General features: G+C 42.0%; 1 protein-coding gene across 2 annotated transcripts in view; it reads left to right on the top strand.

Moving 5' to 3' along the window:
- The window catches only part of LOC139327813 (neural cell adhesion molecule 2-like), a 282,545-nt gene that overhangs the window by 207,612 nt on the left and 59,651 nt on the right, over window positions 1–15,282 (top strand). For both annotated transcript variants that reach the window (XM_070957814.1, XM_070957815.1), the window contains exons 6-7: window positions 6,314–6,431; window positions 14,229–14,398. In XM_070957814.1, the coding sequence (XP_070813915.1) occupies window positions 6,314–6,431; window positions 14,229–14,398 (288 nt within the window). The remainder of the gene's footprint in view (window positions 1–6,313; window positions 6,432–14,228; window positions 14,399–15,282) is intronic.

Here is a 15,282-nt window from a genome sequence, read left to right on the forward strand (position 1 = left end):
GTGTTTACAGTAAATTCTGTGCATTGCCAAGCCAACAGTTTTCAAGGTGTCAGGGTAGAGATGCATGCGTAGAAGAGCCCACATTTCTGGTCAGAAAGAGAAACAGATCCTCTTCAGCAGGTTTCTGGAGACAAATATCGTAATGACAAGCTTTTCGAGGAGAGGAAGGCTGCGTTTGTTAAGTCTGCACGGCTGCAGGTCAGCGGGAGCATGAGTGGAATGCATTTTCATTAGCCATGAAAACAGCCTCGTGCAAATACTGTCTTTCTATGAATAAAGGCAAAAACCTGCATATTTTGTGCACTTATATGTAGTCACTGTTAATATATGTTGTTTTAATGCAATGCAACTAAGTCCTGATTAAACACATGCATTGTTCCTGTTACTAAGAGCGCCAACTTGCACTCCCCCTCCCTAACTTCCCAATTTAATCCAGTCCAAGTGCATGAATGACAGTGTGAACACCCAGCAAAATAGGAGTTAAATAAGAGTTGCATTTACGTAACAGACACTTAGGCCTGAATGAAAAAAGACCCTTAATTTAAGTATTCCATCTCTGTAAAGGGCTTAAGAAGCCCTCAGAACAACCTCAAGGCACTCCGCCAACTTTATTTGAAGGACTCAGTGAGCAGAAGAGTCTTGTGGAATGACGCTGTCAAGGAAAAGGGAGACAATCAGTTTCTAGCCTTTGCTTGCATGAGAGGTCTCACGCGTTCCGATGTTCAAGCCTGTCATTGATGAGAAAGAAAACATGCGGTTGATTTTATGTATCCATAAAAGATTGCCTCTTGAATCATGACATTTTTGTTCAAACAGCAGTCAAGGAAGATTTTTCAGAATATTTCTGGATTGCACAGCCAATTACCAGCTGCGTCTTTATATTTGATCTTTATTGTGAACTACAATTGAACTTGATCAGCATCTCTGACTTGGGCATCTCTTCAGTTCTGTTCAGCTTGTAGCAACGATAGAGCATGTCATGCTGTTCTTTTGACACGTGTCAGAAAGAGTGTCAGTTCTTACTCCTGCAGCAATGTGTTAACAGACGTTTCTTTAACCAGTCATGCAGAACAATATTTTGTCTGAGAGCCGGCCTGAAAAAGCTTACTGTGTACTTTTTTTCCCCGCTAATGTTAAGTCATAAATATTCATGGGTCAGTTGATAAAGAGTGGTGTCTTGCCATAAGCATGCAGCGAGTGAAGCTCCAGCCGACCCGCTGCAGCTCTCAGTCCTCCAGTGTATCATCAAAGCGGGCCGTAGATGAGGATGATGGCATGTCGATGAAGAGGGGCCACCTACTGAATGGCTAATCAACCTGAGGGTAAGACAGCTCTGCGTGCAGAGGGGTGCAGAACGTTTCAGGGAGTGATCTCAAAAGGAGGAGTCGTGCCAGCCTTTCATCCGCTGTAGGTAAACAGAGTGCAGAGGAATATCATCAAACGAGGATTTGGAAATTAGCGTAAAGTGTTTTCCAATTATTCTTGAAATCATTAGCTAATCTCCAAATGTAATTTTGCTCTCTGCGTGCTCTCCACAAGCTCGAGAAAGCGCGGCGCCATATCACAATAGTCCAAGTTCCCTACTCTCCCTCTCTGTGACACTGTTAGTTCAATTTATCATGGACGCCTTTTGTCCTTCCTGTTTTGGCATGCAGTAATTTTTCATCCCCGAACGCTGAGGGGAATCCCATGAAATGAGACATATTTCAGGTCGACAAACAAATTTTTCATCCCCGGTGGAGCATCTGGATCAGATAGAGTCTTGCATGTCACACTGGCACACATAAGTGCCATAAACGTTATCAGCCTGGCTTCCTCGCTCGCTCGCTTAAAGGAGTAGCTTGACATTTTTGGACGTGTGCTTTCTCAGATGAGAAGATCGATACCGGTTTATTATGAGCTGGGTCAGTATAAGGCTACAGTTAGCTTAGCTTCGCATAAAGGCTAGAAATAAGGGGAAATAAAATCCTCCTGCCTGCCACACATCTACAGCTCACCAAATTGCCTGCTTCAATACAAATCAGCCTGTACCGATCATTGAAGAGGCTAAGATCACAGCTCAAATCTATGGCGAGCCTCGGCCAACTTTTCCATTTTGCTCCCCTCAATGGGGCCTAATGTTTTCCCCTTTATTCCTATCAAATGTTTCTCTGCTCTCTATTTCGATGACCCGCAAGCCACAGCAGTCACATTGGTTTCTATGGCAACTGACGGTGATGCAAAAAGGAGATAACTTCCTGGTTCCCCCTGTATCCGTCCTCGACAAGTCCACTTAATTGTTGGTTCACTCACTCACACGCCAGAGCCGCAATTTCCCCCTTTTCAGCTGTCAGTGGAAACTACTGCCTGTGTCCTTCAAGATTTCCGAAATTATTCTGCAGTGACATCAATCATAACCACTGGGTGTTCAAGAGGAGAATATAAACACAGTCTTCTCTGTGATATTACATTCCCAATTATGAATTAGGGCTGGTTTGATTCCACCTTATGGGCTAATCTAGGAGGCAAAACAAATCCCTAATAAGCACTCCAGCAAAGGTCTTGTTTCAAAACATTCACTTGGTGAATTTCTAGCAGGTGTAATGCGGTTATGACATTTAATGAAGAACATTTCACGATTGCTAAACGCGGCCTATGCTCAGCCCATTAGCGCTCAGCCGAAAACAAGTCCTCCAGCTCCTCAAGGATGCATTTAAATCAGTCCGAGCAAGTTTGTATCTTGAAATATGTGGACGCTCACGCTTGTGTCTGCGTGGGGTGGGTGGGTGGGGGGGTGTCTGTAAACCTCACATTAGCTGAAGCTCTGAAGTTTCAAGAATATGACTAATACATGAAGAATTCATAAAGCTTGCCAGATTCTTTTTGGATGCTTGTTGCTGATTGGCTCTTTTGAAGTCTTTTTGCTTGGCAGTCTGTCTCATTAACAGGGCTGTTCCAACAAGGCTCGCTGGTGTGGGAGCGTATTGCATAGGAAGAGAGGGACACTGGAGATCTATTGGCGTGGAAATCAGTGGTTATCATGTCAAGCAGGCGCTCGCTCTGCTCACTCGCCACGTCAGGACTATTGGAAAGGACTCATCGTGTTTGATTATTGCTGATGCCATTTTTATCCCTGAAAAGCTTCCCGCACCTTGATGTGTGTGTCTCTGCACACATGTCTGCATTTCCTATTGTGAGTTGATTTACATGCCAAAATGGAAATATCCGCTCACAACTAAATGATAAATAGACGCCCAGAGACAGCAGATAGATCAGACTCGGTGGAATTTTTCACTCACACAGTAACACACAATGGTGTCGTTAGTGTAATTGATCTGTTAAGAAAGACTACAGTGCACTGCGGTGCTTGGTTCATTAGGTATCTGCGATGATGCTTTGTTTTGATTAGAATTCCCCATTCATTATCCCGAGTATGTCATTTTTTTTTCTCCAGCAACTTCACAAGTGTACTTCATCAAAACTGCATTTTAATGAGATTTTGAGCCACGTATCATTTAATTTTCAGCTTTTTGCCGAGTTGTTTTTTTTTTGTTTTGTTTTTTTTTAGACCTACGTGTGGAGTAAGTGTCCTCCAGGTGACATCGATAACTCCCACACCAAATGAGGTCTGCTTACAGTTTTGGAATAGAAAACAATTCAGCTTTGTTTCCCCACAAAGTGACACCTTTAATGGCTTTCAGAACAAATGGTGCTGAAGTGATATCACTGTGCAGCTGCCAGTTACATTAACACATATTTAACCGAAGTACAGACATCTGTTGATCACATTGCAGGATGAGAATAGCCAGTTTTTCCGACACAAAATCCAAGATGTCTTTAGAAGCGATTTCCCTTCCTTTTCTTTGCGTGGGTTTGTGGTAATTTTCTGTTGATCTTCTTCTGAGTTAGATAAAATAGCTGGATGGTTTTACAGCAAACAAGCTGTGTTTGAGAGTTTTTCCTCTTTGGTCAGAATAAATGGAAAGGAAAATCTGATTTGTTGCACATTGAGTTAACCTTTCGTCTTGTGACGAGAGATTGGAGTAATCGCATCTGGGAGTGTGGACGTCATGCACACTTGCTGCTGAAATGCGATCTGTATCTGGACACGTTATCTGGATAATAACATCTAATCACAGGCTTTTTCATTTACACCTGGCATTAATAAGCATTCTCATTATCTCGGTTCTGTCCACATAGTAATCAGATCTCATTATGCAAATTAAGTAGCTGGAGCTGGTGGACTAATTGATGCTGCTCTCTGCTTATTTGACCTTTGCCAAGGAAGGGGTCTTCAGGAGTTTTCTGCAGGGCAACATGCACGGCAGATTGTTTTTTATTCAAAATATTTACACCTGCTTGAGATCTCCACCTCCAGTGTCCACACTTTTCTTATTGGGGTGCACACACATCTCAGAATAGCATTAATTTACTGTTTCTCTGCTTTCATGACTGCTTTATTCTTTGAGTGCCACTTAAGGCCCCTACACATGATCAGCAGTAAAAACGCTTTGCGCCGGCTGCCCCATTGTTTTCCTATGGAGAGAGCGCTGGCGCCCGACTAAGCGGCACCGCTACCCTCGGCGTGGCGCACTGCTCGGATCTGCAGCTTACCACTGTGCTCAAAGTTCAGATTACTTGAACTTTGACCTCGTTTGCCGCTGAACTTTCAAAGCGAAACCAATGAGATAACAGCTCTAGGCAGCGTTTACGAACTACCGTTGAGCTAAATACAATGCTAACGTTAGCTACTACTACTACTACTACTACGCTACTGCAAGGGCCTTCTTTTGCGACAAACTCAGATACATTGTGTGTAATAATTTACAAACAACGATTAGCTTTCCGGAGTGAGAGGAAGTACTTGCGTTGCCTAGCAACGGTGAATCGCTCGCACTTGTTGATGATGTATACCTGAGCTCCGCCGCCTCCGCTCAGCGCCTCTGCGCCCTACCTGGCGGTGAGCGAAGAGCAAATTTCTTATCATGTGAAGGCCCCTTTAGGGTGCCCAGTCAGATTTCAGGGATTGCCAGTGCCACCTCCATCTACACTCTGGACTCTCCTCCTGCTGTTCTCATCTACCTGACAGCAGCAAACTGATGGCCCAAATGTTCAGGGCCCCAATAAGCTGCTCCAAGCATGCGTAGAAATGCAACAGAACACAGGCTTGGGAAATGGAGGAAGTCTGATGAACACGCGTGTGCCTTGAAGCTGTCATTCCCTTGTCATTGCAAAGGCAAATGGAGAAAGGACCGGGCCTTCTCTCCCTCTGCTCTCCTTTCACTGAATGACAAGCTGACAGTCCACAGCTGACACCAGCTTTTAACACCGGCCGATTTGACGGCAGAGACACGCCGGGTGTTTTCTGACAGCTCTCAACATGTGGTCTTGATAAAGTCATCAAGACTGTTGCTGTTTATCAATACTGCTGTTTGTAGATTAGCAAGACATACTGTGCTTCTGTGAATATGTGCTGTTCATCCATTTTTACTGACTGATTTAATGTTCTTGAACAGTAAACTGGGGGCAAAAATCTCACGATTCAATATGGAAACTGGAATATCAGTGTTATGAAATCATCCAAGATACAATTCACCTTCAGTTTGGACCTCTACAACATACTTCATCTATGTTATGGCCCATGCACAGACACCTTTGTTTTTTGCTTGATGGTGACCAGTTTTAGGCCTTTTTTTATTTTCATGTGTAGTCATGACTGAATAATACAGTCTGTATCTCATACCTACAGAGCGCAAGCTTTCTCTCTCTGTTTCCACATCTTTTAAACCACTCGAGTTAAAATCAGAACATTGAAGCACTTCTGATTTTGACTATGCAGAAATTGGCCTGACAAGACGAACAATGGCTGGAGCTCCGGCACTTGACAAGGACTGAATAGTTTATTCACAAAAGAAAAGCACTGTTTTTTCGGAGATGGTGCAGTTGTTTTTGATGTTGGAACGCATTTTCCGACTTGCCATTGTTTATATGGATTTAGCTGAGCATTTCTGCATCAGACAATAGTATTATGGTTTCACATCACTGTGTTCAGCTCCTTTGTGTTTTTACCAAAGCTGGGTCAAAATGTTAGTTGAAATCCCCTTGGGATTAGCAACAGAAGTACCATTTTCAGTGAGTGCTTACAGGCCACTCGCAAGGCCAATTTAATTCATTTGAAAATGTTCGCCTTCATCATCTGCCTTCACAAAGACTGAAATTTCTTTTTGAACATAGTCAGAGTTTGGCTTTCAGTGATTCATCCCATTAACTCTTGGGGTTCAGTCACAATTTTCCTGTCTGATTGTGTTATTCTGCTCTGTCTTTGTGTCTGCAGTCCCTCCGGTGTTGTCAGTGTCCCAGCAGTCCTTCAACGCCACAGCTGACTACCAGGAATCAGTCACCTTTACTTGCATCACCTCCGGATCTCCTGACCCTGTGGTCACATGGCACAGGTACCTTCTACTTCCTTGATACGTAGAATTGGTTTCCGATGTAGAAGGAAAACATCTGGCTTTGAAAAGTCAAAGATGACGATTGGCCTAATATTACATCCAGAACCATGAGAATTATATTGCCTTCATGTGGTATCATAATAATGGGAAAAAATAGTTTTGACTGGAAAAATTCACATGAACACCTTAAGTCAGAACAACAACAAGGAAATTGGGGAAAACTTAGTAACTTAGATGTTATTAAAGCATAAACATGGCGGAAAAAAGTAAATGTTTGGTTGGAAATGGGACCATCCATGGAGCAAATCAATGCTGCTAGAACCCCTCTTCTGGGAAGGCTTTCCACAAGATTTTAGAACCTGGCTGCAGGGATTTGCTCCCCTTCAGCCACAAGAACATGAGTGCAGCCGGGATGATGTTAGCAATAAAGCCTGCCTTGCATTGGCGTCCCAATTTATCCCAAAAGTGTTGGTTGACGTCACTGAAACAGGAAAGGGGGTCTTCACAAAGCTGAAATTACATTATTGTCTTATAATTGTAAGCTGTAGCATTATGATTTGCCTTTTTTTGCCTACAGGGCCTGACCCAACAGCTCCAAATCAGAAGTCCACATACATTTTGGCCAATTTATATATCAGAAAACATTTCAGTCACATTCATCTGTGCAGATTTGACCCAATTCTTGATTACAGCCCACCTAGAACATAAGTGCTACTACCCATCATAATTACAAATGTACACATCATTACTTGCGTCCATCTATGTGTAAATATTTCCTTGCAAACAGCCCACACGTAAACTCTTCTAATTTTTTTGGTTACAGATCAAGCAGATATTCTTTCACAGCTCCAAAAGAGGAATTTATAGTCCACCCTCGCACATTGCCCCAAGCAACCGTATAATAATATCACATGCCACATGGCAACAGTGTGAAAATTTACACCTGAAGAGCATTTGACACCCCACCATCCACTCGCACCTCGACATCCAGTAATTAGCTTGCACCTACTCAGCAAGCAATCGTGACAAGCTATTTGCACCCGAGCATCTATTGATAACACTTTATTGATATTCCAGTTCCTGCTTTTTTCTGATAATGCTCTTTTTTTTTCTTCTAGTTAACTGCCCAGAGCGGTGTTTCTGTACACTTTAGCCCATTTACTACAAGTCAGTTATACCTTATTACATTACTGCTGACTGTTTTCTGAACCATTCTGCAGCGTTTTCGATTTGTGAATGTGTGCTTCCTTCCTTCCTTCTAGGCAGCCATTAATTTCACGACGGGGGAAAAATCTGCTTGTATGGTCTTAAAATAATCCACCACTGTAAAGATTAAGATGTAAAGATCATGTCTATTTTTTCTTAGTTGCATGCTAATGCAGTGGAAGGGGGGGGGGTTAAGCTGCAATGATGTAACCTTGCTCAGAGACATCAGACATTGTTTTAACTGTGATGTACTACCTGCCTCAGGCAGGTTTCTGTAACTTGTTTTTCATGCTGTAGTGGAATGAATGTAAATCAATGGCTGCCCTGAAGGAACTTACGAAAAACACGCTCAACAATCTAAGTTTGGTTTGGAAAATTGATTGTTGGTAATTTTGATTTGTAGCGTGAGGGCTAAAACATGCGAAAATGCCAGCATTGTCCTTAAAATATCAATATTGCCAACTTTCAGAGAACAAATTACTAGTCTGTCTCTAGCAGTAATGGAGGAAAGAAAGAGTAAAATGATGACTGGGAGAATAACACTTATACATATGAGTGAATGAAACAGAATGACACACACCAATGTTTGGAAAGGAAAGAGTGAAGTCTTGAACACCCACACGTAGCTTTCACTCTTCGCGATTTCAAGTTATTATCTTTTGTGCTTAACTATCATATTTTGTCATCTTTATTGCAGAGTTGAAGAGTTTCATTGTGCTGTAGCTTCTTCTTTCTTGTACTATGTACTAATGTACTAATTTTTCTCCAGGAGGTTCAAGTACACAGCTTGTGACCAGCAGGTGTGCAACAGCAGCACACAGAAATGCCTCACAAAAGACAGGCAATTTATGAAATGAATATGCAGAATAATTGGGGTTTTGCTAGCTGAAATAGTGCCATTAACACACAAATGCATTCACAACAGGATCAGTGACAAAAGCGAAAGGCAGAATATCACTGCAAAAATGGCTAGGCGCCTTAATTGCCAAAATGTGTAATTTCTGCTTGCTTTATATCCAATTAAACATCCAGAAAACACTGCGCAGTAAATTGTTGCACAGGTTCATTTGTTTCTTTTTGTCTTTTGTTGCTCAGTAATTACTATTCTCTGTGATATATCATTAGCATGCAGGTTGATTTTTTTTCCTTAATCAAAATAATGTCAGTCGTACAAATGCGGCAGGTTATTTTTGATGCACATGGAACAGAGCATATCATTTAAGTGATGCTGAATGAGTCAGACTCCGTGCAGCGAGAGGTAAACAAGCGCAGTGAGGAGCGGCGTGTGTGAGAGAGAAGTCTCTCGTGGCAAAGAAAACGAGGCGCACGCGTTACTTTGTGAAGTCGAAGCAAAATCTGAAGACATTTCACAGCTGGAAGCAAGCCAAACTCTGTAGCTCTCAATCATCTTTCTCTATAGTTTCCAGTCCTTGCAGCAGAAATTATGTTTACTCCTGGGTGTGTTACCTTGTCTCTCAGCAACAGAGCAAACCAGGAAAATTGGATATTAATGAAATAACAGCACGCATAATATGATGCAGCTGATGATGGGTGAGAACTGCTGTATAGGTTCATTTTTAGTCTCATATTGAGACAATGAATGTGACAACTGTGTCACTTCATAATAATTTCACTCTCTTTTTTGAATCATATTATGAAATTGAGTGATGTTTGGCCCGGTAATTACAAAAGGCAATGGAAATGATGAGCCTGTTCATGTGAGGAAAATGACTGCGTTTGCTCGTGTATCCATCCAAGCAGATTTGGAGTGAAAGAGGCTTTTGGAAGCGTTCAAAGTTGCGTGTTGACATTGAGATTAGTCTTCTCAGATGGCTAAACACTGACCAGCAGATGAGGTGTTTGTGACCAAAATGAGGACGTTTTCGTTGCAGAAATTGTCTCTTTTTTAGCAAGGTTTGGTGTCAGACTCACACTCGAGTGAGATGCTTTAACACCAGGAAGTGGGGCAGCAAGATAAATCCAGCTAGCTTTGCCAAATATTGTGGTTTTAAAGGCAGACACTGGGACTACTACTACACACGAGCATGCTGGGAATATGCTCGAGCTAGTTAGTCGCAATACACCTTTGAGCTTCTTTCGTTTTTCTTCCTACTGCATTTACTCCCCTGCTGTATTTTATTTACAGTATTCAAAGGTTTTTGAAGGGTGGGGAAAGCTTGTGAGCTCCATTGCTAACAAGACACACACACAATTCCCATTTCATTCAAGCAACTGTCTCAGAACCGTCTCCCAAAAACTCCTCTTCAGTCGAGCAGGTTATACTCAGTGAAGGGTTGCACGAAACTGGTTGGTGCAACACGGCTAAGCTATGATAGCTTCCTCTGTTTTGGACTCTCCAGCAGTTTTCTGAAAAGATTAGCTTGCTACAGATCAATGAAAATGCATGAAGGCATGAAATTGGAGCAGTTATCATCAGCGTTATGAATGGCTGTTAATGGCATGGTGTTAACTTTTGGTACACCATTCTACCAAAACTAAACCTAAAAGGAAACTCTGTTCACAGGCTTCTCACTTTGATCACTTCATGTGTACGTCAACACTGATCTTAAACTTGGCGGTGTCCACTGACAGTCAAATGTTTTCTTCCTTCATTTCCCAGGTCAACAAATCCTGCGGGTCAGCCCGGCAGCACAGAATTAAAATGCGCGCATCACAACAAAAGAATCGGCTTAAGCACGAACAACAATCACAACCCAATTTACTTTTCCTTTTGATGTCACCCCTCCCAGCGTCCTCCAGCCTCCCCAGTTGCATTTCCTGTCACTGCGAGGTTTCGCCTCATCCTCTGTGCATCTTGGGTAATGGACTACCTGTCAGCAGTCAGTCAGTATAATGACATTCAGTGCTGCAGCCCATCCTGCACTGTCCATCCCAACGATGAGGCCTCTCTTCATTTCCTCTTTGGCTCGCCACAGTTATTATTACTTGGCTTTGGTGTTTCCTCCGTTGACTTTCAATTATCCTCCCTCTCACTTCTCCTGCAGTATAGTGAGGCAGGTGCTCGGGCCTGCATACGCAGTATTACTGCATTTGTGTGTGTTTGCATCTGAGTCTCGAAATGTGCACATTTGAACTCACCAAAATAATATGATTTTTTTTTTCATTCACACACTTGGCTGTATAGCCTAAGACCATACAGGGAAGTAAACCTATTCAGCGGTATACATTATTCTAAGCTTTGTGTTCTCATTGCTTTTGAATTCAATTTACACAGTAGTTTATGAGGTCGAAAAACATGGTGCCCATTTGAGATTGAGGGCATCATCATGCATATTGAAAGAACAGATAAAATGAGAATGTGTTTTCAGGCCTGTGCTTCGTATTTCAGGGTTAAAATAGTACCTGGGTGGATTAATGATAATATCGCTATCAAAGCTGCGACCCATAAGCATCACATCAGCTCCATTGTTTTGTTGCTATTCTTTTGTCCGAAGCCACAACGATTTTATTTTTCAAAATTTCTTTCTACTACACTCACCTGAGGAGCTGCCCAGTCCAACCACCTCTGGTCGCTGAAGCAGCTGCAGGTTAAGTGCCTTGCTCAAGGACACACAGACTGCAGCTGTTAAGGGAGAGGAGGAACATTACTTATTCATGGTGCCTGGATTCCTACAGCTGCTCCGGGGGTTCAAACCACTTATCTCGCAGCCACAACACAAGCCCGCATCTCTAACCTCCAGACTTTCCACTGTTTGAGTCCGAGAATATCTTTGCTCACCTCTGCTTCTATCTTAGGATCGTTCACCTTTTGGATAATATAGCACATTTCTCTGCTTGTTTTACAAATGAGATTGGTTCACGGATACCGTTTTATCTGCCCATCAGTTTAACGTTGCACTGAACGATGCACGTGGCACACAACAATATATTTTTTTGTAATTCAAGTTTTTTATTTAGAAACACATGATACATATCAAATCAAACTTCATTTATATGGCACTTTTCATACTTAAAAGCAACACAAAGTGCCTCACAGAGGCTAAAAACAGTAAAAAAGACAAGGAAAAAAGAAAAGAAAAGAAAAGAAAAGAAAAGAAAAGAAAAGAAAAGAAAAGAAAACCCAGCCCTCCCACCCCCATAAATACATAGAGACATATATAGACATACAGGGAGTCACAGACACGCACATACGCACACACACACACACACCCGTACACCCATATGGACAAGGCAGGGAATAAGCCACCTTAGGGGGCCATCCACACTGAGAGGGCCCCCGGCCCATGACTAGGGAGCGCCACCCGAGACCACCCCGACCCAGGCAGACAGGGGGCCCCACACCAAGGTGTAGAAGCCTCCAGCCATCCAGGCCAGAGCCATCAGTAGACCAAGAGCAACTCCCAGTGTGGGGGGCCCCCATGAGGAAACGCCGCAGCTAAAAACCATGAGGGAACACTGGAGCTAAAAACCAAGGGACAAGACATAAACATTGAATGAAATAAAATGAGTAAATTAAATAAATAGTAAGTAAACATGTCGTTAAAACATGCAACTAAAATAAGATACAAATAAAGATTAAATATGATATGATAAGAAGCCTGATTAAAGGAATGAGATAAATCAAGCAAATCAAGTAAAAGCCTGATTAAAAAGGTGGGTCTTGAGCCTCTTTTTAAAAACATCAACGCTCTCTGCGGCCCTGAGGTTCTCCGGCAGGCTGTTTCACAATCAGGGGCCATAATAGTTAAAAGCCGCCTCCCCGTGTGTTTTAGTTCTTACTTTTGGTATGGTTAAGAGGCCAGTGCCGGAGGACCTCAGGGTCCACGAGGGTTGATAGGGTAAAAGTAGGTCAGATAAATAAGAAGGCCCGAGACCATTAAGACATTTGAAAACTAATAAAAGAACCTTAAAATCTATCCTGAAACGCACGGGGAGCCAATGCAGCATTTTTAAAACTGGTGTAATGTGCTCCCGCCCTTAGCTTATATAGTACAGCTTACATTCAAAGCAAGGTCAGACTACAAAGTAACAAAGTGGTTAGGTGTTCCTGGTTAAGAGAAGAAGAGAGGAAAATGAAAAACAAAGGAAATGGAAAAACACAGAGGTATAGACAAATCAGACAAAACAATCATGTTAACAAAATTGTCCAGAATATATGTACAGAGGCCCCATAGTAAGAGTTTTACATTCAGCCTATTTGTTAGAGGTCAGGTAGTCCATAAAGTAACCCCAGCTTCCTAGAACTAGAAGTCCCTTGCCCTTTTTCCCGTCACCATAATGTCACATGATGCTGTTTGACTCATCAAAGCTTTCCACTCCTTAAATGTTGGGATAGTGGGTGCTTTCCAATATCTCAGAATAATGCTGGCAGCTGAGGTTGTCCCAACCATCAAAACTGAACGAGTGCTTTTGGTCAGTTTTGGAATTTCTGTTTTATCTCCCAGAAGGCATAAACGTGGGGATAATGGCAAGGATATTCCTACCCATGCCTCTAAGAATTTCAGTAGACAAATTCACAATAGAACATTCCCATATGAGATGTATGAATGTGTACTTACTAGTCCTACTCTGAAAAGCTTACATGGTGTCCAGTAGTACCGGTGTAGAATTTTATATTGAGTGAATTTACCTCTAATGTCCTTAATATATTTACCATTATCAGTTACAATCTGTTTCCATGTATCTTCGGCACACAACAAAATTAACACCTTGTAAAGGCTAACATGTTTGGAAGCCGTTGCCTATTTTGTCAGCTATCGTGAGTAGCCCCTTTCACGTAGTCATTTTACCAATTGTTGATCGAAATATATTGATCCGTGCAGCATGAATGAACCATTCAAGCATCTTTTGAGGTGTTTAAAGGCATTCTTTCCTTTATTTTAAGTGTGCTTCCCCCGTGAGTTTGTCCAAATAAGTTTAAAAAGAGACGGTGCAGATTACATGGCTGGTTAAGCTGCAGTAAATAAACAAGTGGGAGAGACTGCCAACCTGCTTCACACCATTATTCTTCTGCTATGAAGCTTAAATATAGACATGGATCAATTTAGCTCTGGCTTTTTTTTTCTGACTAATTTCCCCACAGAGTCCAATAAGGAAAGACATTAAGTCAGCACAGTATTCCACACCACACCAGAGTCATTTAGCGAGTGCTGCAGCCCATAACAGAATGTACACAACAACACAAAGTGAGCTCAGATGAGACTCACAACATTGACTAAGAATAAGAAGATGATATTTTTCTACACGACAGAGTTTGAGAAGTGGTCGTGTTTGAAGAATTTTGATGACACTCTACAAATGATTCATTGAACTATAGTTATTTCAATTATAGTATGTCTATCTAAAACAAGACTTTTATGTTATTTGAAAGGGTTTCTATAAAAAGTGCTGTCATGTTCTTGCCTGTTTACGAGCTATAGATAGAAATAGCTTCAAAGTCAAGCTGTCTGCACTTAGCCTGCCTTTTATGGGATCAGTTGATATCCAAAGTGCTAAGATTACACCTGTGTAACATCAAAGGTGTGCTGCAGTGTGAATTTTGTGGGCGTCGCTGTCAGGCGTTAGTTTGTTGCCGTATTTTTCTCCCATCGCTCATGATGTGATGTGCGCTTCTGTTCTTGATTTGTGCAGGAAAGGGCAGCAGCTGGAGCCGTCGGAGCAGTACATTTTCAACAGGCTGGAAGGTGGCCGCAGCATGTTGACCATCCGCAACATCCGACAGGGCGACGGGGGTGCCTACACATGCAAGGCCACCAACAAGGCAGGATCTCAGGAAAGGGAGCTCTTCCTCAAAGTGTTTGGTAAGGATGTTGGCAGACAGTGAATCGAGGCTCACAATCAGACAGACCGAACCGGAAGTCAGTGGTCGTTACCTTATTTTTTTTAGTTTCAGGTTAGAAAACAAAGCGCTAATGAGGCGAACGCACATTCCTGGTTGAATTTTATGAACAGCTGTGCAGTGTTTTGCCATTTGATGAGCTTTAAAATGCATTACTTTGTTCATATTTCATTGCTTCGCCAGTATCTTAACCAACATGACCCCATCAATGCAGCCCCCAGCACTGCTGCAGGGCTGGGGGTTTTCAATCTGGATCTCCGCTGACATAAAACCTGAAAGCTGAATGCTAAAGACACAACAATCGTTTTCTTTTTCTAGGATCATAGAAATTCTTATATTTGACACATTATGTGAAGGATTTAACCTTTGTGTTAGAAACATCACGACCCAGTGTCAGAATGTGAGCGTGCATCCAAGAGGAAGCTACAAAAACGGAGGAGGTTTAAATGTTGTCGCTTCCGGTTGTTAAAAAGTTTGTTTTCATTTCACATTATTTGGCATTTTATGCTCCTCCAAAGCTTTTAAGTGTTATAGCATTGCCCATGACAGTGAACTGTGTTTTATATTGATCCATAAAGCTTTATTTTAAGGACCTCCACAAAATCCATTCCATAAAAAACTGTTTTTCAAAATCACAAATGCCTAAATATGGCCCTCAGCCCACCACAATAACTACTGCATCAATATGATATATCCCGGCTGAAAGGAAATATTTCATTTATCGCTTCATATTTCATTTACTGTCCTCCTAATAAAAAAATTTCTATTTCTATTTTCATAAACCTGCCGGCTATTTCCTCACAGATCACTCTGATAGCGCGCAGTCCGCTCATGAAAATGTATGGA

Source organism: Chaetodon trifascialis, chromosome 24, assembly GCF_039877785.1.
Source record: "Chaetodon trifascialis isolate fChaTrf1 chromosome 24, fChaTrf1.hap1, whole genome shotgun sequence".
Classification (NCBI taxonomy): Eukaryota; Metazoa; Chordata; class Actinopteri; order Chaetodontiformes; family Chaetodontidae; genus Chaetodon; species Chaetodon trifascialis.